Below are 27,182 nucleotides of genomic sequence, written 5' to 3' on the forward strand. Positions count from 1 at the left end.
CCTGACACTTATCACATTTTTCTACTTAGCACCTGGCCTCTCAAAGAGAAGCAAAAAAGAAAAGTTTCCAACTTAACTACTTGTCTAACTTCATTGACTTTGACCTAGCAGGCTAGAGCCAGTAGGTACCCAAAGACAGAGCACAGAGGGTCAGGGAGGCAGGAGTTGATGTCACCGATACTAGATTCCTGCCTCTGTAGACACATGGTCACCCTGCACCATGCCATAGCACCATTCAACCTTTGACTACCTGGCAAGGAAGCACAGACATTAAGTTTTGGCATGTTGAGAGAGCAGATCATGACATCTTCCAGAAAATTATATGGGCTACCTGCAGACCTTCTCCTCCTTCTCTCTGTTCCCCTAGACCGAATCCTTCCATCTCATCCCTAGTACTGCAAGAGATCACAAGATGCAGCTTCCCTTTCCCTGCCCACATCTCCTATGGCTTTCACAGACCATCCCCTCTTAACCTTCCTTTCCCCACTCCTCCGTGTATACCAGCCCTCACCAACAGCAGCCATTCTCTGTGAACACGCCACTGAGCAGAACAGCAAAACAGGCAGCACATAGCCAGCACACCCTCCAAATATCCATTGAAGAAACAGAAACCAAGAAATAAAGCATCCACCCAACAAAGACAAACCCAGATAGCAGCACCTAGACCCATCCTAAACCCAGATGCGTAGAGGACAGCATGAGAACATAACAGCCAAGGTAGTATGCCTCTACAACAGCCCAGTTATCCTATCACAGCAGGCCCTAAATGTTCCAACATAGCTGAAGCACAAGACCTTAAAACTGACTCTATGAAGATGATAAAGGTCCTTAAAGAGGAAATGAATAAATCCTTGTTTTAAAAAAGCCAGGAAAACACAAACAATTGGAGGAAATGAATAAATCCCTTTAAAAAGGCCAAGATAATACAGTTAAAGGAAACAAATGAAACTGTTCAAGACCTGAAAATGGAAATAGAAGCAATAAAGAAAACACAAACTGAAGAAAATCTAGAAATGAAAAATGTTGGAATTCAAACAGGACCTACGGAGTCAAGCTTCACCAAAAGAATACAAGAGATGGAAGAGAGACTCTCAGGCATTGAAGATACAATGGAAGAAATGTATATATCCATATCAGTCAAAGAAAATAGTAAATCTAAAATGTTCTTGACACAAAACTTTCAGGAAATCTGGGACCCTGTGAAAAGACCAAACCTAAAAATAACAGGACTAGAGGAAGAAAACAATCCCAGCTCAAAGACCCAGAAAATACTTTTAGCAAAATCATAGAAGAAAAATTTTCTAGCCTAAGGAATGAGATGCTTATAAATGTACAAGAAGCAGTCCTTAAAAATCTTCCAACAACAACAACATAAAAGCTTGGGGTCAGTTGGTTTTGGCACAGAATTCCATCAGACTTTCAAAGAAGAGTTATGCCAATACTCCTCAAATTATTTCACAAAATAGAAAGAGAAGAAACATTGCTCAATTCATTTTGTGAAGCCACAGTTACCCTGATACTCAAACCACATAAAGACTCAACAAAGAGAACTAAGACCAATTTCCTTCATGAACATTGACGCAAAAATATTCAATAAAATATTTGCAAACAATGAAATCCAAGAATACACCAAAAAGATCATTAAGTAAGCTTCATCTAGAGATGCAGATTTGGTTCAATTTATGAAAACTAGTAATGTAACTCACCATATGAACATACTGAAAGAAAACACAAACAGGATCATCTCATTAGATGACAGAAAAGCCTTCAACAAAATCCAACACCCCTTCATGGTTAAAGTCCTGGAGAGATTAGGAAAACAAGGGACATACCTGAACATAATAAAGGCTATTTATAACAAACTGATAGCCAACATCAACTTAAATGGAGAGAAACTCAAAGCAATTCCACTAAAATGAGGAACAAGACAAGCTTTTATACTTCCTTCTTATCTATTCAATATAGTACTTGAATATCTAGCTAGAGCAAGATGACAGATCAAGTGAATACAAATTGAAAGAAAGAAGTCACTATTTTCAGATAATATACCAGTTTACATAAGCGAGCCTAAAAATTTCACCAGAGAATTCCTTTAGCTGATAAATACCTTCAGTGAAGTGGCTGGATACAAGAATAACTCAAAAAGTCAGTAGCACAGACTGAGAATGAAATCAGAGAAACACCACCTTTTACAATAGCCTTACGTAATATAAAATATCTTCCGGGTAACTCTAACCGAACAAGTAAAAGACTTGTGTGGAAAAATGTCACATCTTTGAAGAAAGAAATTAAGAAGGTATCAGAGAATGGGAAGATCTCCAGTACTCATGGATTAACATAGTGAAAATGGCCATCTTACCAAAAGCAATCTACAGGTTCAATTCAATCTCATCAAAATTCCAGCACAATTCTTTACAGACCTAGAAAGAGTAATACTCAACTTCATATGAAAAAATGAAAAACCTAGGGTAGCTAAAACAATCCTGTACAATAAAAGAAATTCTGGAGGCATAGCCATTCCTGATTTCAAGTTGTATTAAAGAGCTATATTAATATAAACCACAGTATAGCATAAAAACAGACATATTAAACAATGGAATTGAATTGAAGACCTAGACATAAATGCAAACACATATGGACACCTGATTTTTTTTTTAATAAAGAAGCCTGAAATAGACATTGGAAAAAAGACATTTTCAACAAATGGTGCTAGTAAAATTGGATGTCTGCACATAAAGGAATGAAAATAGATCCATATTGATCACCTTGCACAAAACTCAAGTTCAAGTGGATCAAACACCTCCACATAAAACCAGTTACACTGAACCTGATAGGGGAGAAAGAAGGGAATAGTCTTGAACTCATTGCTACAGGAGACAATTTCCTGAACAGAACACCAAGAGCTCAGACACTCAAATCAATAATTAATAAATGGCACTTCATGAAACTAAAAAGCCTCTGTAAGGCAAAGGACACCATCAATCACACAAAGTGGCAGCCTACAAAATGGAAAAGAATTTTTACCAACACCACATCTGGCAGAGGACTAACACTCAAGTTATATAAAGAATTCAAGAAACTAGATAGAAAAAAACCAAATAACCTATTTTTTAATTATATTTTTAAAATGGGGTGCATATTCTCAAAAGAGCAAGCTAAAATGGCTGAGAAACACTGAAAGAAATGCTCAACATTCTTAGCTATCAGGAAAATGCAAATCAAAGCTACTTTGAGACTCCATCTTACATCTGTCAGAATGGCTAAGATCGATACCACAAGAGACCCCTCATGCTGGAAAGAATGTGGAGAAAGGGGAGCACTCCTCCATTGCTGATGGGAGTGCAAACTTGGATAGCCACTATGGAAGTCAATATGGTGGTGCCTCAGAAAATTGGGAGTCTACCTCAAGACCCCGCTTTACCACTGTTGGGCATATATGTAAAGGATACCAAATTCCTCCACAAGGACGCTTGCTCAACCACGTTCATGGTGTCTTCATCAATAATAGCCAGAAACTGGAAACAACCTAGATGTCTGTCAATAGAAGAATGGATAAAACAAAGCGTGGTGGTACATTTACACTATGGAGTATGACTCATCATGACATCATGAGATTTGCAGGCAGACAGATGGAACTAGAAAAAGAAAATCATCCTGAGTGAGGTAACCCAGACCCAGCTAGACAAATATGATGTGTTGTCACTTATAAGTGGATATTAGCTGTTAAGTAAAGGAAAACAAAGCTACGGTCCATAGACTCAGGGAAGGTTCTAGGGGGAAATGCAGGGATCTCCCTGGGAAGGGAAAATGGAATAGATTATACAGTGAACTAGGGGCCAGTGGGGACAGAAACAGTGGGAATCTGGTAGGGGACAGGGTGTGAGGCAGGAGGGAGAGAGTGCAGAGAGACACAGGTGGAATTGGGGACATTTGGAGACAGTGGAAACTTAGCAATTATCAGTGGAATTCATCAAGGGGACTCTAACAACGCTCCTAATAATGGAGGATATGGAATCTCCACTGGCCATCTCTTGTAGTCAGGCAAGGCTTCCAGTGTATGGACTTGGGTTGCAGTCAATTGAGTTGTTGACCAACTGGGTCCTATGAAAATCCCCCAAAAGCCCAGGGTGAGGCTAAGACTGATTTGACTTAAAGCCCCCTCTAAGAGAAGGAATCCATACCTGACACTGCTTGGGTAACCAAGAACTAGAGACCAGACAGCCCAGAGATCTAGTGTAAAACCAAATGATTCTTAATGATAGTCTGCTATGCTCATAGACCAGTGCCTTGTCCAGTCATTACCAGAGAGGATCCCTCAGGAAAAAAAAAAATGAAAGAGAGTAGAGCATAAGCTTAGACTATCAAGAAAGAGAAACCAAGTAGCCAATGAGGTGGAGGGATTAGGAAAATCTGGAAGAGGGTTGAGGAGATGGTTCAGCTGGTGAAACGTTACGATTGCAAACTTGACCTGAGTTCAGATCCCCAGGCGCCAAGTCAAAGCCTGGTACACTTCGTGTCTGCAATCCTGGTTCTGATGGGGCAGAGACAAGCAGATCCCTGGTGCTGACTGGATGGGCTCCAGGTTCTCTGAGAGACCGTTTCTCAAAGGATAAGGTGGAGAACGATCAAGGAAGACGCCTCTGACCCCCACACGCATGTGCATATGTGTACATATGCATCAAAGTACATGCATGCACACATCCACACAAACATACACACACACACACACACACACACACACACACACACACACACACACCTCATGACACAGCTTATGCGTAGGTCAGGTGCCCAGAGGGACCAGGCAGCCAGAGCACTGTGGCAGCTGATGGCTGTTTGGGGACCACCATGGGACTCCATCCTGCCTGTTCTGGAAACCAGATGACCATACTCATGACTTGGCTCATGATGCCCTGCTCCACTGTCAGAGCTTTTGGGGTCACCACCCAAGAGCACAACTAGTCCTTCCCATCAGACAATCAGAGGAATTGTTTTATTTTCCTGCCACACGCACTTGTTGCTGATGACTATTTGACTAGCCCGCACCCATGCTTGGACTGTTCCAGAGTTCTGTGGAGGGGCTTACTAACCAGCCTGTCAGCAATTGTTAATTGAGTTGAGCTTTCTATCCACAGCCCTCCTGACAGCAAAGCCCCAAGTTTACTAGGCATTTGGGATGTTAACACACCATTTTAGCTGTAGCAGAAGCTGCCTGCTCTGCACCTAACCCTGGTTATCCAGAAGGCTTGCACACTGGACTCATCCCAGGGTAGCAATGAAAACACTGCTCTGGGCTCTGCCCGTGGGGACTGATGTCACCAGCCTGGAGAATGTCCTGTCCCAAGAGCTTTATAACTTTTCCCTAAACGGCTTGCTCATGCCTCCAAGGTTTAAAATCCATAGTTTCTGCTAGTACCCCCAGTCCCAAGAAGTGAGTGTAACCAAGAGCCCATCTCTTTGGTAACCTTCTGTATCTGGAATCTGGGGTGGGGCTAAGAGTGGAGGGAGATCTTGATCTAGCCTGCTCAGAATGTCCTGTGTTTGTTCTCTCAAACTGCTTTCTGTTTTGCTTTCACTCCCTTGCTCTTTATTCTTTCCTTCTCCAAACCATACTTGATGTTCCCTCCCTTGATGATCAGAGTCCAAGCTTCGGATGACCTCAACCATTCTTAAAATATCCCCGCGAGTGAGGTGGGAGCCAGGCCCCAGCTTTCCAAGGGAAATCAGGGACACACAGATCCAGAGAGGCTCTACCTGCCAGTTGACTAATCAGAAGGTGGAAGTCAAGGCATTGGTAGCCACCTTCAGTTTATAAGGCTCTTTTACCTGTCTGTCCCTATGGAATTTCTACAGCAAGTTGGTGGCGAGTGCCTTTGCCTCCCCAGAGCACTGCAGAGCCAAACAATCCTGTACAGGTGTATTCTCTCAGGTTAAGCACCGGAAACAGTTCCCTTCACTCTCCAAGTATCTTGGCTTGGACAATGGATTGCTATTATTATTGCTATCATCGCTGTTATGAGTTACAGACATGTTTGGCTTAAGAAGAGGGCTACGGAAGATTATGGAGGTGGAGTGGTTTGTTCAGCACCACCTAGCTTATAGAGACAGATGAGTTGGGTGCAGGTTTTAATGTAACAGAGAGAGTCTAACTTGTCAAAAGAAAAAACAAAACAAAACAAAAAAACAATGGGCTGATGACAATGGAGCTCAGGCTGGTACAGTGCTTGCCTAGCAGTCATGAGATCCCAGTTCGACCCTCAGTACCATGTGAATTGGGCATGATGGTGAATTCATTAGCATTCAGGAGTAGAGGCAGAAGGCTTAGGAGCTCATGGTCATCTTTAGGAACATAGGGAGTTCAAGGCCAACCCGGGCTATATGATCTGCCAGTAAAAAAACAGTACAAGGACTGGCATTTTAGCCTTTGGGGAAGGACGGGATATTTGGAATATGAAGTGCCAGAACTAAGCTTCGAACCTGAAGGCGGTTTGCAGTCTACTTCAGAGCATTTCACACAGTCCTGTGAGCACATGTTTGCTCACTGGCACCAAGATGCTAATCCCTTTTCCTGTTCCCTTTTAAGCTCAGCTCACTGAGTGCTGTGACTGCAAGTATCACAAGCTCCCGTGGGTCATAATGAACTGTTTTCATCATTTCACACAGGAATGAAATAATCTTCACGAATATGGACATGAGGACTGGATGAGATAGTGCCTCGCTGTGCTTCGCATGCCTAGAAGGCCGCAGTTCGTCACTGCTGTGACTGTTATTGTTAACTGCGGTAGACACAGCTGATGAGCACTGGTTGCATGGCAGGGGAACACCAGTCTTGGCAACTCGCTGAGCAGCGGTTTAGGATGGCAGTCCCAGTGTTGTGCTGAACTGTGCCGAACTGTGTCACAGGCTGTTGAAAATGACACCCATCACGGCTCCAGATGGAGCCTCCTCTACTTCAGTTACTTCATAGGGACCAACACACTCTCCCCTTCAGAAAGCACTTCTGCTCCCTGACACCAGAACCCAGAGACTTTCTTTCTGTGGGAATCCAGAACGGAGAAACTTCAGATTTGGAGGAAAGTCTGATTCTGCAAGCCAGGCACCTACTTCCCTAAAAAGACACCATTGAAGGCTCAGAGCAGCATGCTCACATACAGTTTTTGTTTGTTTGTTTTCTTTGTTTAGTTTTGTTTGAGTGGGTTTCTCTGTGTTGTCCTGGGTGTCCTAGAATTTACTTTGTGGACGAGGCTGGCCTTGAACTCAGAGATCTGCCTGCCTCTGCCCCCTGCCCCCGCCAAGTGCTGGAATTAAAGGGCTGTGCCAGCACTGCCAGGCTGACCAAGATTTCATATATACCCTGTGACCATAATAGTAACCAGAAGCTCAAACATAAGGATGGGTATCAACACAGCTCTGGCATCAATCTAGTCCTAGAGCCACAAAGGTCTGCTTGGCTCTTACTAACTGCTTCTCTTTAAGGAAAAAGCAGGTGACAAGCACAGACATTTTAGAATTCTTTGGGGGCTACTCGAGCTGTAGAGAAAGCTTTTTTATATTAAGTAGACAAAAATCTCTGAATGCTGCCAACACGGAATTCCAAAGACGTAGGTAGAATTGGTCTCCACGCTTAGTAACAGGGCAAAGGGCTTCACCGACTCAAAAGAACCAATTTGTGTTTGAAGTATCTCTCAGGGAACCTGACACTTGAAGTTCCTACTCCCAGGGAATGTGAGTACGTCCAAGAATGGCTCTCTTAAGGAAAGCAGCAAGGTTTTGTGAAAGCTGTGTCCATTCACCCTCCCTGAGGTGCGCCTGGGTGCCCTGGCCTCCATGACCCCATCCTGCCCAGTCCGGGAGGCCCTAGAGCCTTGTTCCTTGCCTAGGTCTGTCAGCAAGCCTAAAACTGCTGCTTGGAGAAGATCTGGATCACTTTGTAGACATAAAACAAGCTGTAACAAATTATATATATATTTTAGAAAGTCAATATGTGTGTTGGGGTGTGTGTGTGTGTGTGTGTTTCAAAGGTGCCAAAGAAAGAGATATTGTTCTTCAGGTTTACACAAACCTAAACCTTTCTGCAGAAGTCTATTCAACTGACTTGGAAAAACCCGTGGCTTGAGCAAATTAACCCATTTCTACCTCCAGCTATATGCATGTCCCCAAGTGTGTTCTCAGCGACCGGAGCTCTATTCTAGGAAAGCCTCCCTGGGAGATCCTATTTCCCTTTGTGAAAGGTCTAGGTAATCAGGCAGCAGGGCGTCCTCCTCCCCCTCTTCTCCCCTGACAAGTCCTGGCGACTCTGCTTTGCTCCCTCCTCAGGTTTCCAGGTTTCTGCTTCTGCAGTGTCCTCAAGGAGCGCTGATCAATCAGGCCCCTATCCTCCTCCCGCAGCTTGCAAAAGAAATACAGCTGTTGTCTCAGGCTGGCTGCTGCCCACAGAGCGCCCAAGAAACAGAGAGGGGGCTTGCTGCTGGAGACTGACAGGTTCCCTGGTTACCCAAGACTGTCCTGCAGTCCTAAGGAAGCTGGGAACCAGGGGCGTTCTGTTTTTGTGTTTTTTTTTTTCTCCTCTACAAGTTACAAGAGCTTTGTGGTCTTCACTTTTATTTTACGTATGAATAGAAGAGGAGGGGGCCTAGAAAACGCTATTTTTGCTTTGCAAAAGATGGTTTTTTATCAATTCTCTCTCTTTCTCCCTCCCCCCTACTTCCTCCTCCGCTGTAGAAGAAAAGTTTACTTGTCCGGACAGATTCCCCTGTCCCTAATATCTGGTGACATCCTTCAAGATCAGCCAGTATTGCTGGCATCCCTTGGAGCTCAGGATCTGCTTCTCTAGGGGCTCAGGGTCCGCGGTGGTGACCTGTCTGTCCTACAGTGTTTGACAGACTGCGGGTCAACTCTCCAAGAAGAGAGCATCTGTCAGGTGGAAGCTCACTCCAGCTTCCCGGGAGTCCCTTGCAGAACCACTAGGGCACTGGGCTGCGCTCCCTAGGGAGGGTCCCAGAGGGATCTGCGCCCTGACACTTGAGACCTCGCCACTGCCAGCCCCGGAGGGAGGCCCGCGAGTGCCGACCTACCTTCACGAAGAGCTCGATCTCGGGGTCCCTGTCATCCCCATTAGCTGCTGCTGAGTCTGTCATGCCTTCGTCGTCGGCGCCCCGGGCCACGACCCCGGGCCGGAGAGGCGCCACCTCTGCAGCGCTTCGGGCTCCTGCTCACAGCGGGGACCTCTCTTCGGCGCGGTGTTTAAATTATTATTTTTTTTTAAAGGCTACCAATTTCTCATCAGTTTCTCCCAACGAGGACAGCGATGTCTGAGAGATCGGAGTCCCAGGTGTCACAGGGAAAAGAGCAGACTCCAAGAGCCAGCAGGGGGCTGAAGGGAACAGCGAGCTGAGGGATTGACAACAGGTCCGGGAGCAACAAGTGCCTGGCTGCTGGGAGGTGTCACAGGATCCGAGACTGTCAGCGATCCCGCGCTGCCGCCGCCGGTGCGCCCAAAATAGACCGCGGCCGCGGGGCGGGGTCAGTCCGGGCGGGGACTGGGCTGGGGAGCGGGAGGGGGGCGCCCTGGAGCTCGGCATCCGCTGGGCCTGGTCACACCCAAGACCCCTAAATGCCCAAGCTCAGAGCTGGCCAAGGCAGTCAGTCAAAAGCCAAAAGCATGCCCTGCAGAGCTTAAGGAGGGACAGAAAGGGGGGCGGGGCAGAGGAGGACATAGAGACTCCATGGTTTTCAAAAATGTTAAGTTTTAATTTTTTTTTTTAATTAAGCGGTTCAGCTAGCCCAAGTTACTCTAAATACCCAAATTCCGCATTTGCAAGGCAGGCAGGGTAGAGTGGAGCAAGGAAAGAAGATCCTGAACTCATAGAGTTTGCCATTTTAGCTCTGAGCAAATCAGGGGGTGGGGCAGGAGCCTGTGAGGGACAGGGGTGAGCCAACAGGGTCAGGTGCACCTGAGCCAGAGATCTGAGACTTTCAACTTTATGAGTCGCCCCCCCATCTTACTTCCTTTTGCTTTCCTCTGCTCCCTCCCTCCCTTTCTCCTTGCCTCCTTGCATCAATTCCTCCCTTCCTCCTTTCCTCCTTCTTTCCCACCCTTTCTCCCTCCCTCCCTCTTTCTCTGTCTTCTGTGTTTCTCTCTCTCTACACACACACAGACACACACACACACACACACACACACACACACACTCACCCCTCCAGGTATAGCGCAGGCAAGCCTTAGTCTTGAACTCACTATGTAACTGAGCCAGTCTTGGAATTCCTCATCCTTCTGCCTCTAACCTCCTACATGCCGGTTACAGGTGTGTCACCACACCCAGCTTTTCCTTATTGTTTTTTAGTGAACTATGACACAGAGAAAAAAAAATGCTCCTATCCTGGATGTACAGCTCAATGCATTTTCACCAGCTCTTGCCGGCACCAGATGAAGGAATAAAATGTTAGCGACACCACCAGAAGTGATTGTCCTTTTCTCTCCCTTTCTCCCTGACCAGGGTACCTGTTACCCAAACTTGAAATGTCTAAGGTGAGAGTTAGAGTTAGTAGGCTGAGCTTAGTGACCCTGGTTTCTTTCAGCCATTACAGCATTGGACACATTTCCTTTGGATATGTACTTGGGGGTGATGAGGGCACGCTGAATCACAGAGTATGAGAACGTTCTTGATAAATATTCTTTTATGGTTTCCTAAATTTCTTTCCCAACAGACATTTCTGCCTTTTGTTTCTTTTCTTTTTTTAAAGTAGTTGCAGATCTGAGGAGCTGCTCAATGAAAAGCATGTGCCAGGAAAGCGTGAGGCCTTGAGTCAGGATCCCCAGTAGCTAAGTAACTGCTGGGCAGGCTCTGTGGTTTGGCTGAGTGGCTGAGTGGCTTGTCTCTGTTCCCAGGGCTCTGGCGGTGAAGACTAAACCATCAGTATGAGCAGGTCCTGGGTTCAGGAGAAAGATCTTGCCTCAATACGCAACAGAGAGCAATCAAGGAAGACATTGGGTGTAGAAACTGAGGCATGGAGTTCTTAAGAAACTCGACTCTCGTCTTCAATCTAGGAAATGGTTGAGTCAGAATCTGGATACAGGTAAAACAGATATTTCACCCTCAACTACTCAGTTAACTGCTTTTCTCACTCAGCAAACACTACGCCGAGGGAAATGAAGATCTGGTCCTAATCTTAATGGAAACTAAAATCCATTTCAGTGAAATAGTCACAGAAAGGTACCTCAGGCTGTCAAATGAACTAGGCAGATGGGTCTGAGTTTGTATCTGAACTGCCTCCCACTTGTCCATGTCCTAAAGACTGGGCTCCAGCCATGGAACCATTGGAACTTCTGAGATGTCAGGCCTAGTAGTAGAAGGCAGTTGGGTCACTGGGGCCATCCCCTTCCAAGGGTGCTGCCTTAGTTACTTTTCTGTTGATGTACGGAGACACTAGGGCCAAGGCAACTTAGTTTAAAAACAACTAAGTAGGGGCTTGCTTACCATTTCAGAGGGTGAGTTCATGACCATGACATCATGGCAGGGAGCATGGTGGCAGGCAGGCAGGCATGGTGCTGGAGAGGTAGCTGACAGCTTACATCTTATCCACAAATTGTAGGAAAGAGAAAGGAAGCCTGGACCTGGCATGGGCTTCTGCAACCTCAAATCTCATTCCTGGGGACAGGCCACCCTCCTAATCCTTCCCAAGATACTAGGGGCCAAGCATTTAAACATGAGCTTATGGAAGCCATTCTCATCCAAACTACCACAGGAGTAAAGGAGCTATGCCTGTCCCTCTCTTTTTGCTATCTAAGAGTAAATGCCTCTTTCCACATCATTGTGTATAGTATAGCCACAGGCCCTAAGCAATGAGGAAATGACTATAGAACCCCTAAAACTGAACCCAAAATATCCTTCCTTGTTTTTAAGTTGATCACCTCATGTATTTTGTCATGGCAGAAAAAAATTGGACTAGCACAGAGGGGTTCCATGGGACAACATGCAAAGAGACTGCTTAATACAGTTGGGGTAGGAAGGAGAGAAGGCTACACATGGCCCACAAAGATTTGGCTAAAACTTCCTGGTCATATACCTGATAGGTATGTGGAGAAGAGAACAGGCGTTGTGTCCACCATTCACCAACTCCAAGCTCAAGCATCGCCTTCTTGCTGAAGAAAGCACCTCAGCGCTTAATCAAGGTGAGGTTCAATTACTCAGCTCCTCTTCGCTTTCAGGCTTACATCACCTAAGCCTTTAGAAGTGCAGTCACCTTTCGCAGCTGAAACTACACCAGTGGCCGCACACTCTAGGGAAGGATCAAGGTCACAAAGGAGTCTGTGGCCTTTCTTGTCTGATACGGACTCGTGGATTCCGTGCACAGAGTCTAGAGAATGTTTTTAGTATCACTATAGTAAAATGCCAACAAAATCATAGAAATGAAAAGCCTTGCCAGGTCTTTTCAGTGAAAACTCCTTTACAGGAACCTTAGATCATTTTCTTGCCTTGGATCTAGGCAATGTGTGTGATGACCTTTCTGTATCTAGAAGTACTTAAAGTAAATGTGAATGATCTATTCATAATAATTAAAAGATAAAAATTTTTGGACTAAATAAAATGACAATGATAAATGAAGTCCCAATTTTATACAATTTTGTTTGTTTTATTTTTCAAGACAGGGTTTCTCTTTGTACCCCTGGCTGTCCTGGACTCACTTTGTAGACCAGGCTGGCCTCAAACTCATAGAGATTTCCCTACCTCTACCTCCCAGAGTGCTGGCATTATAGTATATATGATTATAGAACCCATTTCAAGCAGAGTAATATTAATAAGCTAAAAGTACAGATATTGGAAATCTAACTTAACCATGAAAACACTGATGAGAAGAAAGCTGTACCAAGATAGACCACAACGCAAAGGAATTGTCAGAGATAACGGAGATAGCACCTAACAGCTTTACATTGTTAACATGCTTGGACCGTTCTGGGCATTCGTCAGCAGAATACACATCATTCTCAAGTTTGCAAGAAAAATTCACCAAAACAAAAACATATTCTGGTCACAGAAAAGAAATTAATGCAAAATGAAAGCATTGAAAAGAGATAGAAAGAAATAACAGGAAGTGCTTTAAAACCAGATTTTGTGGAGAAAAGAAAAGAAGGAAAGAAAGAGAAAAATATCTATGAAGTTGATTATTCACACCCATCTTTATTTTACCAAGAAAAAGAGAGAAAGTATGTTACTAAAATCAGATACAAAAACTGGGATCATCAAGTACAAACTCCATTGGTGTGAGAATACAGAAATGCTGCAAGATGCTGCACATCATTTACATCACTTCAACAAAATGGATGAAATCTTGAAAGACAAAAACTTAACAAACTCACTCAAGAGGACCTAACAGGTCCTCTATCTGTGAAATGCATTTTATTCTTACTTGAGAACCCTACAACAAGCCAAAGACCTTGAAGCCTCGGGTGCTTTACTAACAAATCCAACCAGACATTTCAGATAGAGTAACACCCGTTTTATAGTCCCAGTCAGAAATAGAAAAGGAGGAAACAAAAGATTCTTCAGGATCTGGAAGGAATTTTCTCAGCTCAAAGACAAGAGAACAACCCATGGTTTTTTTGTTTTTTTGTTTTTTTTTTTTTAAAGCAAAAGATATAAACAGATGCTTTACCAAAGACCTAAACATGAAAATGTACTTAGTGTTAGTCCTTAGAGCTGCAGCGGGTCAAATAGAGCTGTCACAATGTGCCTGTTAGAAAGGCTGACACACACACACACACACAAAAAAAAAAAAAAAAGAAAGGCTGACACACACACTTTCCAAAACCGAGCAAGAAGGTAGCTACAATTCTCAATTTGCAGCACTTTTCTGCAGAGCAGTTTAGAAATTTTATATGATCTCAAGCACATGCTTTCTTACCATGTCTTACCACGTCTTGGGCCTGATTCTACAGATATGAAAATTCTTGTTGACCTACAATCTTGAACACGAAATGACATAGTATTATTTATAGTGATCCCAAACTAGAACAACGGCTAAATGAATCAACTGATTGTAATACACACAAACAATGACGTACCGCTTTGCAGTTAAACTAAAAAAGAGCTACTGCGAGGTGTACACATGCATGAACACGCATAAATCTTGACCGTAGTGAAAGAAGGCTGATCTCAAAAGGTCATACACTGTACAGCTTCGTGCGCATGGCATTCTAGAGAAGAAAAGAAATGTGGAAATGGGGGAATCACTAACAGGTAGCAGTTGGGTGGGGGAGGGTTTGATTGCAAAGAGATGCAGGGAAGAGTTTTCTGTGGTGCCAAAACTGATGTCCTGTCTTTCCTGGTGGTTACAAACATCTCTGCATGTGCTAAAATACACAAAACTGCATGCTCCCAAACTGAACGGTCACTGTGTAAAGTTAAAAATTATCAAATTTCTTAAATAATTTCAAAAACTATAAAGGCAGGGCTAGGAAGACAGTTCAGTCAGTGAGGAGTTTGCCATAGAAGCATGAGGACCTGAGCTTGACGTCTATAACACATGTAATGCTTTAAAAAGCCAGGCATGGTCGCATGTGCTTGCAATCCTAGTACTTGGAAGGTGGAAACAGGGGCATCCCTGGGACTTGCAGGAGGCCCAGCCTTGCCTAAGCAGCAATAAACAAAACAAAAATTACCTAAGGTGGGAGGCTCCTGAGTTGACACCCAAGTTGACCTGTCAGCCTACATACATTCACATGATCTACACACACACACAAAGAGAAAACACAAAATATGAAGCCACTATTTTGTTTTCATATCCTTCATTTCATTGGCCCCCTTTGCCCCAAATCTCATCACACATTAACTTCAGAAATGAAAAACAACAACAACAAAAACAGAAAATAAAACAAGATAAAGAGGAAAGAAGATATTTCTCAGCTGTAAGTCCCTTATTAAAGACAAAAATGTTAAAAAGAACATACATGTTCCCAACATACTTTAGCAGAGTAAACATCCCCCTTCCAAAAAAGGAAAAGCGAGTGTGGTAGAGAAGAGCGATGCGACTAGGGCAAGAGCAAAACACAAGAAAAACATTAAATCCAGTGGCTCCATGTCCGGTCTCTGGGGCCCTCAGTGCCATCATATGGGCTCATAAGGACCAAGCATAGCCAGAAAACCCATGGCACGGTTGGAATGCTGAACTGCCTGAGACGTCCTCCCTCAGACAAATACATCATCTCCCTGAACTCACCCTTCCCCAGAGCCTCACGGAACACACAGCATAGACAAGGTCTTTGCTTCACTGTCAGGAATGGCCTCTTGTCCAATCCTCCGGAGTCCCCATTCTCCTCTCAAATCTCATGAGCTCAGTCTTAACTGTCTGGCATTCCAATCAGCATTCTGGCTTTCTGAGTGCCTGCCAGAATCATTCACTAGGCTTTGCTTATGGCATCACCCAGATTTGGAACCAGGTTAGGCATAGTCAAAAGCAAGGGCCCCACATTGCTAGCTGTCCTTCTTACCACTCTGGCAAAACGCCTGAGAAAACTGACTCAAGGGAGGAAGAATTTATCTGTTTTTATTTATTCATTCATTCATTCATTCATTCATTTATTTGAGATAAAGTCTCAGGCAGCCCAGCTGACCTCAGACTTACTTTTCAATTAAGGCTGCACTTGACCTTCTGAACCTCCTGCTTTGGCCTTCCAAATTCTAAATCATAAGCATTTATTTAGGATTACAGGCTCTATTTTGGCTTTTGGCTCTTGAGATTTCAGTCCTTCGTGGTGTGTGTGCGTATGTGTGATCAATAAATACATCAACGTTAAAGAAACCGATCAATGAAAATTGACCCCTCTTTTATCTACAGCTTCTCCCTCTTTGGGTTTTGCCTTTGCCCACTCCACCTGTACCCCACCCAACCCCATCAGCAAAATGAACATTACAGGATGGCATTTTTATAAATTCTAATTTGAACTAAACCATGGAAAAGGTTACATAATTTTTTTAAAAAGGGTATTTAACATTTACTAAGATCCTGCCATGGACTGGGAGCTCTGAATCCTTTATTAGTTTGCATCATCTCTGTAATAGCTGCATGACAGGCTGTTATTAGTCCCATTTCATAAATGAGGAAGCCAAGTCCTAAAAATGCTGGTAACTTGCTTGAAAATAACTACAAACAGCAGAACTGATTCCCCCTCCCCTCCCACACCGGATATCTTCAACATTAAAGCCATGGCGTCAGCAACACTTTCCTGGATGGGCAGAGGAGAAAGCACTCAGCAGCCTGGGATGCAGCTGCAGACTGAGGTGCAGCTTTTAGAACTGATGGGATCAGTGCATAGTTTAAGAAGGAGATGGGTCGAAGGGGTCTGGAATTCTGCTTAAGAGATATCCAGAGAAGATCCAAAAAGACAAAACGAGCAACACAAGGGCCAAGTGATGGCACACACAGATTAAAACACCCCTTCACCTTGGAAAAGGAAGAGCCATAGATGCCAAAAGCAAGCAAAAAAAAATTAATAGGTAATAAAAATAAAAACTGTTGACCTGAGGTCAACATCTGTAGCATTGACATTTGGGGCAGAATTGACTGAGCAGCTGATTATTCTCACTTAATATTCATTAGTCCTTTAGCTCTGGAAAGATCACATAAAAAATACAGCCATTTCACAGGTGTGTAAAAGTATCATTTATTCACCTTTGGTAATTGTTGTCATGGAGGCTTACTGGCTCTATCTGCTAACCTAGGCCCAGTCCTGGAAGCTTCTAGTCTCCGTACAATCTAATCTAGGCCTAGAATGTTTTCAGACTCTGAGACTTACTGCTGAATAAGCTCACCCTTCCTAGCTCTTTCTGAACTTCGAGTGGTTCAACTCAGCTTTTCTGGTTCAAACCCCTCTCCAGGCTGACTGATTCAATATGGCTTCTCTCAGCTTCTGACTTATTGCTTTGCGTGGCCTCAAACTAACCCTAACAATTTGTTATAATCTTCTGGCTCCTTCCCATACTCTGGCTCATTCTGTCTTCACCTGTGTCTAGTTTGTTCACTCTTCAACCTCTCTCTGTACAACTGTCTTTGTAAAACTGCCTCTGAATTACACAAACTGAACTCCTACAAACTCAACTCCACTTCACTGTTTCTCAACTCATCGATTCAGTGGAACTTACTGAACAGAGGTGGCTAGAACCCGTATATCTACATGCCTCTGTCTCCTAAGTGCTGGGATTAAAGTCTTGTACAATGTAAGCTTTTCTTTACTTGAAACTTGCTCTATACTAGGCTGGCTTTGAACTCAGAGATTTGCTTGCCTCTCTCTCCTGGGAATAAAGGAGTATCTATATTCCAGCTGGATCACACAGACCTAGAAAGTCTTTGGATGTGATCTCTTGCCAAAGCAGCCATATTCCCCTACACAGGCGTATCTCAGAAGGGCTCTGTGATACATGTTACATGATAATGTTACATGTGTTATGTAACATTAAAAACAACAGCCTGTCAGGGGTGACATATGTCTTTAACCCCCCCTATACTCAGGAGGCAGAGGCAGATGTATCTCTGAGTTCCAGGCCAGCCTGGTCTAAATAGCAAACTGCAGAAGGGCTACACAGAGAAACCCTGTCTTGAAAAACATAACAAAGCAAAACAACCAACATAACTGTTGTCTCCTGTTTTTCTGACCTGCACATCTGAGTTTCTTTTGGTCAATAATGTCAGTATGTCAATTAATCAGTTTTAACAACTCACAGACTTTGGATTCCATCCCAGAATCTCAAGAAAAAAAGATGAAAAGTGAAACAAAGAGAAGCTCAAAGAGAGTGTGGCCACAAAGAGTAGAAAGTGGGGAGGAGTAAGACAGAAGACACTGGAAATCAGTACCCATCCATCATGGTAGTAAAATGATTCCTGGGAAGAAAGCAGATGTCCATGGCCACTGCAGATAAACGTTTCAAAAGAACGGTAACTGGCAGGGTCTCTGGTTTCCTTGGTTCCCATACCTTCTCCATCCACTGACCATTAGGTTTTAGAAGAGCTTCAGGGGTGAGCAGATGATTCATGTGGCCAGTTCCAGGATTTTCATCAGGAATGTGTTTGAGATGGATTTTCCTTCTGCTGGCCTAATAGAGAGACTAAAATGGGACCAGACAGCTGTGACTCCATCTTGTCCCCACAAGGCCAGGCTGACTGAGAGAAACAATGACAGAAAACAAGCACTGTGATGTGGAGACGCAGAGCTGTGGAGAACCCAGGTGCTCCTCTGTTGTTTGAGTGACTGGGTCTTGAGGTGCCTGAAACTTAAAATCTCTAGAATTTTCTTTCCTAAAGATCAGCAAGCTTCCTTTTTTGGCTCAGACTACCTCATCTGTTCTGCTGGTCACAGCTTGAGATTTACATCAGAGTCAGAACTTATGTAAAACAAAGAGGACTTTGCTGTGAGATGGTCACTATGATTAAAAGGGAGCCTTCAGGGGGGCCTGTTATCGGGTGGGCATGACAGTGATATACCTAAAAAATGGGTCACATCCTAGTGTTTGAAAGGAATATTTTTAAAGTTCCATAGTCTCATAAAATGTCATGTATCTTTGGAGGTTCTTAAAATGTAAAACGAGAGTGAAAATATGCTCAGAAACTGCTAGAATCCCAGAGAAAGGTATATGGAGCTCTGGTGATTGAAGTTGAAGAATAGAATAATATAGCCATAAAATATATCTTATGACTTGATTCTTTTTCAGCAGACACAGCACCTTAGAGTGTAATGGAAAGGACCGTGAGCTGGGATCTAGAAACTCCAAAGATGTGTGAGACTTGGAGTGTGGCCATCCATGCTCTTTAGGCCTGTTTCCTTATCTAGAAAATGGGGATAAGAGACCAGAGTTAGTCAGCCCCCCCGCTGCTGTCTTTATTTTTAACACAATCCATCCTACAGCAACAGAGTCAAAATCCTCCCAAGGACTTCTAGGAGCCCCTTTTATTTAAGTCTATTTCATTTTCTCCCCATTTACATAGACATTTTCTTCCATTTGGGGTCTCTTAGAAAGAAAAGAAAACATTTCTATGTGCTTTCCCCTGTGCTGTTGAGACAGACACTGAGAAAATGCAATAGTACGTAGAGGAGGGAAGCAGTCGAATGTTCTGGTCCATCTATCCCTGGAGAGGTAGCTTTGATTCTATTTTGTCGTATTCTTTATCCACCTGTGTAGTTCTGAAATGAATTGCCAGGAAAAGCACTCACGCCTCCAGCAGATCAGAGCTCATTGCCTTGAATTACTTTCATTTCCTTTTTCCAGGGAGAAGGCAGGAAATGTCTTAACTATCTTAGTTGGGTTTGAAATTCAAAATTTCTTGGACTGGGACCTGTGCTCAAGGTCCCAATGAGCAATGAGCTCATTTGTCCCCAAGAGCTCAAAGGGCCCCAAAAGCATATGGCATGCTGTCAGCCTGCAGTCCGTGCTACCTAGCAGATGTGATGCATTTTTTAGGAGACTACAAAAACAGAGGCCATGGTACTGAGAAAAGAGGTTCCTTACCTATTTCCATTACTGGGAAATGAGGTAGTGATTGGATATGGAGCAGCCTTCTCACAAATAGGTCCCGTTGCACTGAGATGTGGATCGTGAAATTATCATATTCACATTCACTTATTGTTGGTCTATTAATCACCAGATACAATTGACAACATGGCAGACACATTGGGAAAGGAAGCAGCTGTGGCTAGCCTGTGCACGGTGACTCATGACAATCTCCATTGTGGGAGATGATACAGACACAGGAGCAAAACAAATGATACAGAAGCACACTCTGTGCTAAAACCTAATGAAGAACTCTATGGGGCCTCTCACCATGAGGATGAGAAGGGTAGCTGCTCCACAGTGAGGTCTATGGTGAAAGCCTCAGAGACGAACAGAAGCCAGTCATTTGAAGACTTCAGGGAAAAGAGGTGGGAACCAGGTGTACAAGGGAACTGGGGTAGGGGAAGGCATTCCACGACGAAGCAACTGAAGGACCCGCTTTTTAGTTCCTTCATTGTCTCCCTATGAGCTTTGTGCAGATGGGTTATATTTTCACTTTTTCCTGTGTAACTGCATCATACACCATCATTGTGATTTCAACACATCTTTGGAAACAATCTGTTCAGAAATTTTTGTTCTGTGGGAAAGGCCTAGCACAACCAAAAGTGATGATTGTACTGAATGTATGTTAACTCTCATCACATCATTTAGAGGAAAGAATTGCTGTGCTCCTTGAAACTATTTCTGAAGTGTTTTCAGATAAGTAGACCTTGCAAAAACACTGTGATGCATAGGTTAGGAAGATGTCTCAGTGAATAAAAGCACTTGCCATGCAAAGGCTGATGACCGGAGTTTGGATCCCCAGAACTCCTGTGAAAAAAATTAGATGTGATGGTTTGTATCTGTAATCTAGGGCTCCGGCAATGAGATAGGGAACAGAGACAGGGAAATCGCCCAGAAGTTTGCAGGCTAGTGATTTAGAGTATGTAACAGAGAAGTAGACAAGAGAGACTTCCTCAAAGCAAGGTAGCTAGCAAAGATGGATTCCCAAAAGCGATCCTCTAACCATGCATGTATGCTTTGTGGCACATGGGTACTTTTATTCACCTCCCTCCCTGAGAGAGAGAGAGAGAAAGAGAGATGAGAGAGAGAGAGACAGAAGAGACAGACAAAGACAGAGATACAGAGACAGACAGAAAGAGATAGAGACAAAGACAGAGACAGAGCAAGGAGAGATTGTTTTTAAATTTTAAGCTTGCAGTTCAGTGCTGGTTACAGAGTCCTTCTGTGACACCTCTATGGTGCATTTTTCATGTAAAGAGTCCTCACACTCGGTTCTGTTTAACAGCTGCGTGGACACCATTGGTTCAAACTTAATGGAGAAAGAGAACTCCCCGTCAAAGGCTGACACTGAATCTAAGCTGTTGCATGTTATTTTAAGGCTGCACTGAAGTCAACTTGAACTTAACTCCTTTCCGCCACCCTTACTCTCTTACTGCCTAGTTATCCAAATACTAGAACTTGTTTCTTTTCCCAGAAGCAGAGTTGGGCAACTATAGCAGCGGGCACAAGACTTCCTGCCTTCACTAAAGCTCTAGCAGCAGCAGCGCTAAGGACCAGGAGGTCAAATGATGTCACAGGTCTCGCCTCACTTACAGGCATCTGCTCCTTGGGAGGAGGCACAGAATTGAAGGTCAAAGGGATACAGATCGGCCACGCCAAAGTGGCCTAGTTGAAGTCACCAGTTAACACCAACTCCTCCCTTGCTCCTTGCCAGCTGATCGTAGAGGTGCTGGGTGTCTGGACATGTGGATGTCAAACACACACACCTCTCATGTTTCTCCTGGGAGGCTGAAGGTGGCCTGCATCACTCTCCATTTGATGTATATTCATACTTTGGCGAATAAAAAGTAAGTAAGGCAGTTTTATCAGTCAACAAACAGAGCTGGGGCTGCAGAAATGGCAGAGGACCCAAGTTAGGTTCCCAGCGCTCACATGGTAGTTTACCTGTGATTCTAGATTCAAGGCTTTCAACACCTTCCTCCACCCTTTGTGAGCACCCATACTCACAGACGTCATAATTAAAAACAAAATAAATCTTAAAGCAAGCAAGAAAACAAACACGTAAGCCCAGTACTTAAGTACTTAAGTACCCGATGTTTGAAGATAAAATGGGGAAATGCTAAAAAGGGAGTGTGCTCATTCATCTCATGTGCATGCGTGGCTGTCCATCCCCCATTCATCTCTACTTAAAGATCTTTCCTATTTCTCTTTCCTTTGGTTAGGTATCTGTAAGGTGCATACACCTCTGTTTTTTTGAGGGCACTGATTTTTATATTTGAAGTGGAAGTTTCTGGTTTCTTTGGGAACTCAGTTGTGTCATGTGATCATTTTTTTTTTTAGTTCCAAGTGTGAGATGTGGGAATGTTCCCCTCCTCCCCCCCCCAGGAAAATAGCCTATGTGAAAAGGCTCAAGATGTTTGTCAGTTGGAAACTACCTGGTGCTAGTCGTGTGGTTTTTGTGAGCAGGAAAACATCCTCATGTGTACTCTGAGAAGGGATAAATAGAAACCCTCAGTGAAATGATGCTTTTGCATTGCTACGCTTTGCAACGGTTTGCATCCTTCACTATTCTTCAAAGAGGGAAACACTCCAGAGAACTTCTCATGATGCTTTGTTGGAGTTTTGCTGCTTTGGGGGAGTTTTGCCACTTTGGCAGACTTGTGTTGTTTGGGTGGAGTCTTGCCACTTCTACTGACTAGTTCTGCTGCTTTGACACTTGTTGCTGCTGCTGCTTCGCTGTTTGCCTAGACTGCTGGTGCCCTGATGATTGAGTTTGCTAATCCCCAAAGAACCCATCAACCCTTATCAGCAGGAAGTAGCTAAAAGAGGTCTAAAGCCCCCCCAATCTCCTACCCAAGGTCGGGAGTGGGGAAGGAAGGTAGAGGTGTTTAAGAACCTTAAATAAAGTAGGTGTTTGAAAATCTAAAGCCTACACACAGTAGTTTTAGGTTGCCAGAAAATTTGAGCAGAAACTGCTGAGTTTTCATATACCCTCTGTACATGCTCCTCTCCCACATACCCAGCCTCCACAAGAACAGCACATTATATTTGCAATGAGAATCTGTACTGATGCGGAGCAGCTACCAAAGTCTATAGTTCACATCACTCTTGGCATTGTACATCTGAGGGTTTGGTGTTTATTTTATTCATATGCATGAATTTGATTTGAAAGAGAAATGCCACCCCCCCATAGCCTCAGGTATTTGAACATTTGGTTCCCAGTTGGTGGTACTGTTGGGAAGGCTATAGGAAGGTTCAACCTTGCTGAGGAAGTACAACACTGAAAGTGGACTCAGAAAATCCATAGCCTGGTTCCACTTCTTGTGCACTCTGTCTGCTTCAAGCATGCTGTTGAATAAGTGATCTCCCAGCCTCCTGATCCTGCTACAATGCCTGCCATTTGCTGCCATGACTCCCTGCTATGGTGGACTCTTACTCATCTGGAACCATAAGCCAAAATAAACTCTTTTGTAAGTTGCTTGGTGTTTTATCACAGAAACAGAAAAGTAATTAAGGCATCAGTATTTATATCTTCATGTGTGTGTGGGGGGGGAGGTGCCCGTGGAGGCCAGAAGAAGGCATTGGATTCCTCGGAGCTGGAGTTACAGGTGGTTGTGATCCACGCAGTGTGGGTTCCGGAAACCAAACTTAGGTCCATGCAAGAACAGAAGGCCTGCTTATCTGTTGAGCTACCTATCTCTCCATCCCCTTGGTATTGCACATTCTGATCTCAAGCAAATTTACAATCCTATGTACCTTCCATTATAATATCTCATAGAGCATTTCTGATGCCATAAAAATCCCTGTCTTTCTCTCCTTCTAGCCCCAGGCAACCGCTGGTCCTTTTCCCGTTTCCACAGAAGAGGTTTTACCTCTTCTAGAGTATCATAAGCTAAAATCTGCTGCATGTGTCCTTTTTAGGCAGGTGCCTTTCACTAACTGATAAGCATTAAAGGTTCTTGGAATCTTTTCATGACACCCATCCTCTCTCTCTATCCTCTAGCGATGAGCACAGTACCCCTTATGCAACGAACGCTCAGTAGGCAATTGCCGAGTACCCGATCAGAGCCATGAATGGGAGATGTTCATGGCTCAGCTCCTTTGTCAGCTGTTTATTGAGGCTTTGTAGGTGTGGTCCATCTACCAAGCGCCTTAAACAACAGTACTGTTTGCACAGGGCTTCCACCACTGTCACCACAACAGCTGTCCTGAAAGGCATGTGCACAGATACTGTTTTCATTATACCTACCTTAACAAGTTCAGAAGCCTCATACTCACAGATACAGAATAATCTGTCCAAATTCCCTACACTAGAAGGATGCTGAGGCTGGCCTGGCCCGTGAAGCTCCCATGTACATGATGCCTTATCGTTTGCATTGCTTCCTCTAAAACCACTCCTTGACTCACTTGATATGTTAAAATAGTTAATAAAACATGAACTCAAGGTCACTCAAGACAGGTGAGGGCTGACAGAAGCCCTCTTGCAGAGCTTATGACTGGTGGATATGGGCTGAGGCTATCCATGTACTCCTGCAATTGATAGAGTACCCTGCACTGTCATGTCCCACTGTAGGTAAACCTCCGCTAGGTGGAGAACCGACCTGTGTCCAAGAAAGAAAACTTGAACACCTGATCACCACATAGCTCGTTGCTATTCAGCAGTAAACATGTCACTTCTGGGCCTCTCCAGCTCATGTGGGGGATTCCAAGGGCTTTGGAGGTCCAGGCTGACTATCATTTCAAACCTGCAGCTGTGATGAGGCCTCTCCAGGCAGGGACTTACCCTGGGAGTGGTGGCTGCTTGTGGGTGAACCATGAAAGAAGCGAATGTAATTTCTGCTTGAAACTCAATCCCTCCTGGATGCTTCCATTTCTCTCAGATCTCTAATTCTCAGCCTTGGGTTCTCTACTGTGGGCCTGATGTTAGTAATGCTTTCTGATGAGTTGATCTTTCTGGCGTTCCAGGTTCTTCAAGGTCAACATGCCCACAGTTCCGCACTCGCAGCCTTCCTACCCAAATCCTCTTCTTGACCTGCATTTATTTCCCAGTCAGTGACATCACCATGTATCTAGTCAATCAGACTAGAAGTGGAGTTTATGATTTAGGAAATCCATCTGTCAATCCTACCCTCCAAGTCTCTGTTTGAAATCTGTCCATTCTTGTTGCTCCCACAGTTTCTGCTTTACAGAGCTCTTCCCCACTCAATGGCTGCTCACACTCCAGTTCCCCCAGTAGATGGATAGATCGATGCTCTGTCCTCCTGCCTGCCCTGAAATGACCTCTTAGGAGCCCTTTCCTGGGTCATTTTCATGTTCACTTTTTTTTCACTCTCACTCTTTACCAGCTTCCAAACGTGCATCTCAGAAAATGGAGAGAAAAAGCAGAGTTGAAGAGGGACATTTGGAGACATCAGCCTCCCATTTCACATTGGTTTTGTAAAAATTCAGTCCTATCAGCCCCAGGCAAGATTAGGTCCCATTACTGAAGAGGTCTGTGCCGGCTGGCTGCCACTCTCTTCAGAACTCTCATTCTGGGTTGGTTCACCCTGGGCTTTGCTTCTCTGAAACACTGGCTTTAAAGAGGAGGCCATTGATCCTTTCCAGTTCCCACCATTTACCTGCAAATTTCATGATTTCCTTATTTTTCATGGCTGAGTAATATTCCATTATGTAGATGTACCACAATTTCTGCATCCATTCTTCAGTTGAGGGACATCTGGGTTGTTTCCAGCTTCTGGCTATTACAAATAAAGCTGCTACAAACATGGTTGAGCAAATGTCCTTATTGTGTACTTGAATATCTTTTGGCTATATGCCTAGGAGTGGTATGGCTGGATCTTGAGGAAGCGCTATTCCTCGTTGTTTGAGAAAGTGCCAGATTGCTTTCCAGAGTGGTTGTACAAGTTTACATTCCCACCAGCAGTGGAGGAGGGTTCCCCTTTCTCCACAACCTCTCCAGCATGTGTTGTCGCTTGAGTTTTTGATCTTGGCCATTCTGATGGGTGTAAGGTGAAATCTCAGGGTCATTTTGATTTGTGTTTCCCTGATGGCTAATGAGGTTGAGCATTTCTTTAAGTGTTTCTCCGCCATTCAATATTCCTCTATCAAGAATTCTCTGTTTAGCATCGTACCCCATTTTTTAATTGAGTGAGCTGTCCCAGAAGCAGAAAGACACACACGGTATATACTCACTCATATAGACATATAATATGGGATAAACCTACTAAAATCTGTACATCCAAAGAAACTAATCAAGAGGGAGGGCCCTTAACTAAAATGCTCAATCCCCATCCTGAAAGGAAAAGAGGATGGACATCAGAAGAAGAAGAAAACAGGAAACAAGTTAGGAACTTGCCACAGAGGGCCTCTGAAAGGCTCTACCCTGCAGACTATCAAAGCAGATGCTGAGACTTATGGCCAACTTATGGCAGAGTGTATGGAAGTGAGAAATAGTAAGATCTGGAGAGGACAGGGACTCCACAAGAAGAGCAGCGGAACCAGAAAATTTGAACACAGGGGTCTTTCCAGAGACTCATACTCCAATCAAGTACCATGCATGGAGATAACCTAGAACCCCTGCACAGATGTAGCCTATGGCAGTTCAGTGTCCAAGTGGGTTCCATAGTAATGGGAAGAAGGACTGCCTCTGACATAATCTGATTGGCCTGCTCTTTGATCACCTCCCCCTGAGGGGGGAGCAGCCTTACCAGGCCACAGGAGATGACAATGCAGCCACTCCTGATGAGATCTGATAGACTAAAATCAGAAGGAAGGAGATGGGGACCTCCCCTATCAGTGGACTTGGGGAGGGGCATGCATGAAGAAGGGGGAGGAAAGGTGGGATTAGGAGGGGAGGAGGGTAGGGCTGGGGGCATACAAAGTAAATAAAATGTAATTAATAAAAAATTAAAAAAAAAGAGGAGGCCATTGATGTCATAAGTTTGGATATTGCTTTTCAAGCAGCAGGTAAATTTGCTGCATCCAAACTATTCTTTTTCTTAGATTTCACAGTTAGAGGCAAACAGATGAGAGGGAAGTTCGCTAAACTCACATTCACATTCTAAGGTAGGGGCGACTTTACAGCACTGTATGTTCTGTGCACTGGGTGATGAAACGTCACCAGATTCTTAAATAATAATTCAGCCAAAATGAGAAAATGTTATGAAAACGTAAGACTTTATAGGGAGAAAAGATATCCTGAATTAAGGAAAATGATACTCTATTCATCACTAAAAAGCCAGGCGTCCTTAAACTAAGCTTTCTGTTAGTACGACTGTAGTTAAACCCTGCATGACACAGCCTATACAATGTCACACATGGGCCTTAAGATGCTTCATGGAAAAGAAAATAGGAATTCACCTAGGATTTATGTTTTAAAGTACAAATGCACAACAATTGCTGATACTTACAATATTGGATTCAAGGCAGAAAAAAATTAGAAGAGATGAGCTATTTTAAAAAATGGGTACAAACAATAACAAAACCTTCCAACCTAAAAAATGGTGTACAAGAGCAAGAAGCGATTGTGTGACTGGGCAAAGAGTTTAGTTGGTGAGTTTCCTGAAGCGCTAGTGACAGGAGTTCAAGCCCCTGCAACTGTAAACAGCCTGGTGTGGCACAGGGTGGTTATAGCCCCAGCAC

General features: G+C 44.0%; 1 protein-coding gene across 2 annotated transcripts in view; it reads right to left on the reverse strand.

Moving 5' to 3' along the window:
• Positions 1–27,182, reverse strand: part of Clic5 (chloride intracellular channel 5) — a 143,030-nt gene that overhangs the window by 83,881 nt on the left and 31,967 nt on the right. Inside the window, exon 1 of one of the 2 annotated variants that reach the window (XM_021649468.2) lies at positions 9,075–9,502. The exons of the other annotated variant lie outside the window; for it this stretch is intronic. Coding sequence (XP_021505143.1) covers positions 9,075–9,137 — 63 coding nt within the window. The 5' untranslated portion in view covers positions 9,138–9,502. Of the gene's footprint in view, positions 1–9,074; positions 9,503–27,182 lie in introns of those variants that run through there. 2 annotated transcript variants of the gene reach the window in all.

Source organism: Meriones unguiculatus, chromosome 16 (assembly GCF_030254825.1).
Source record: "Meriones unguiculatus strain TT.TT164.6M chromosome 16, Bangor_MerUng_6.1, whole genome shotgun sequence".
Taxonomy (NCBI): Eukaryota; Metazoa; Chordata; class Mammalia; order Rodentia; family Muridae; genus Meriones; species Meriones unguiculatus.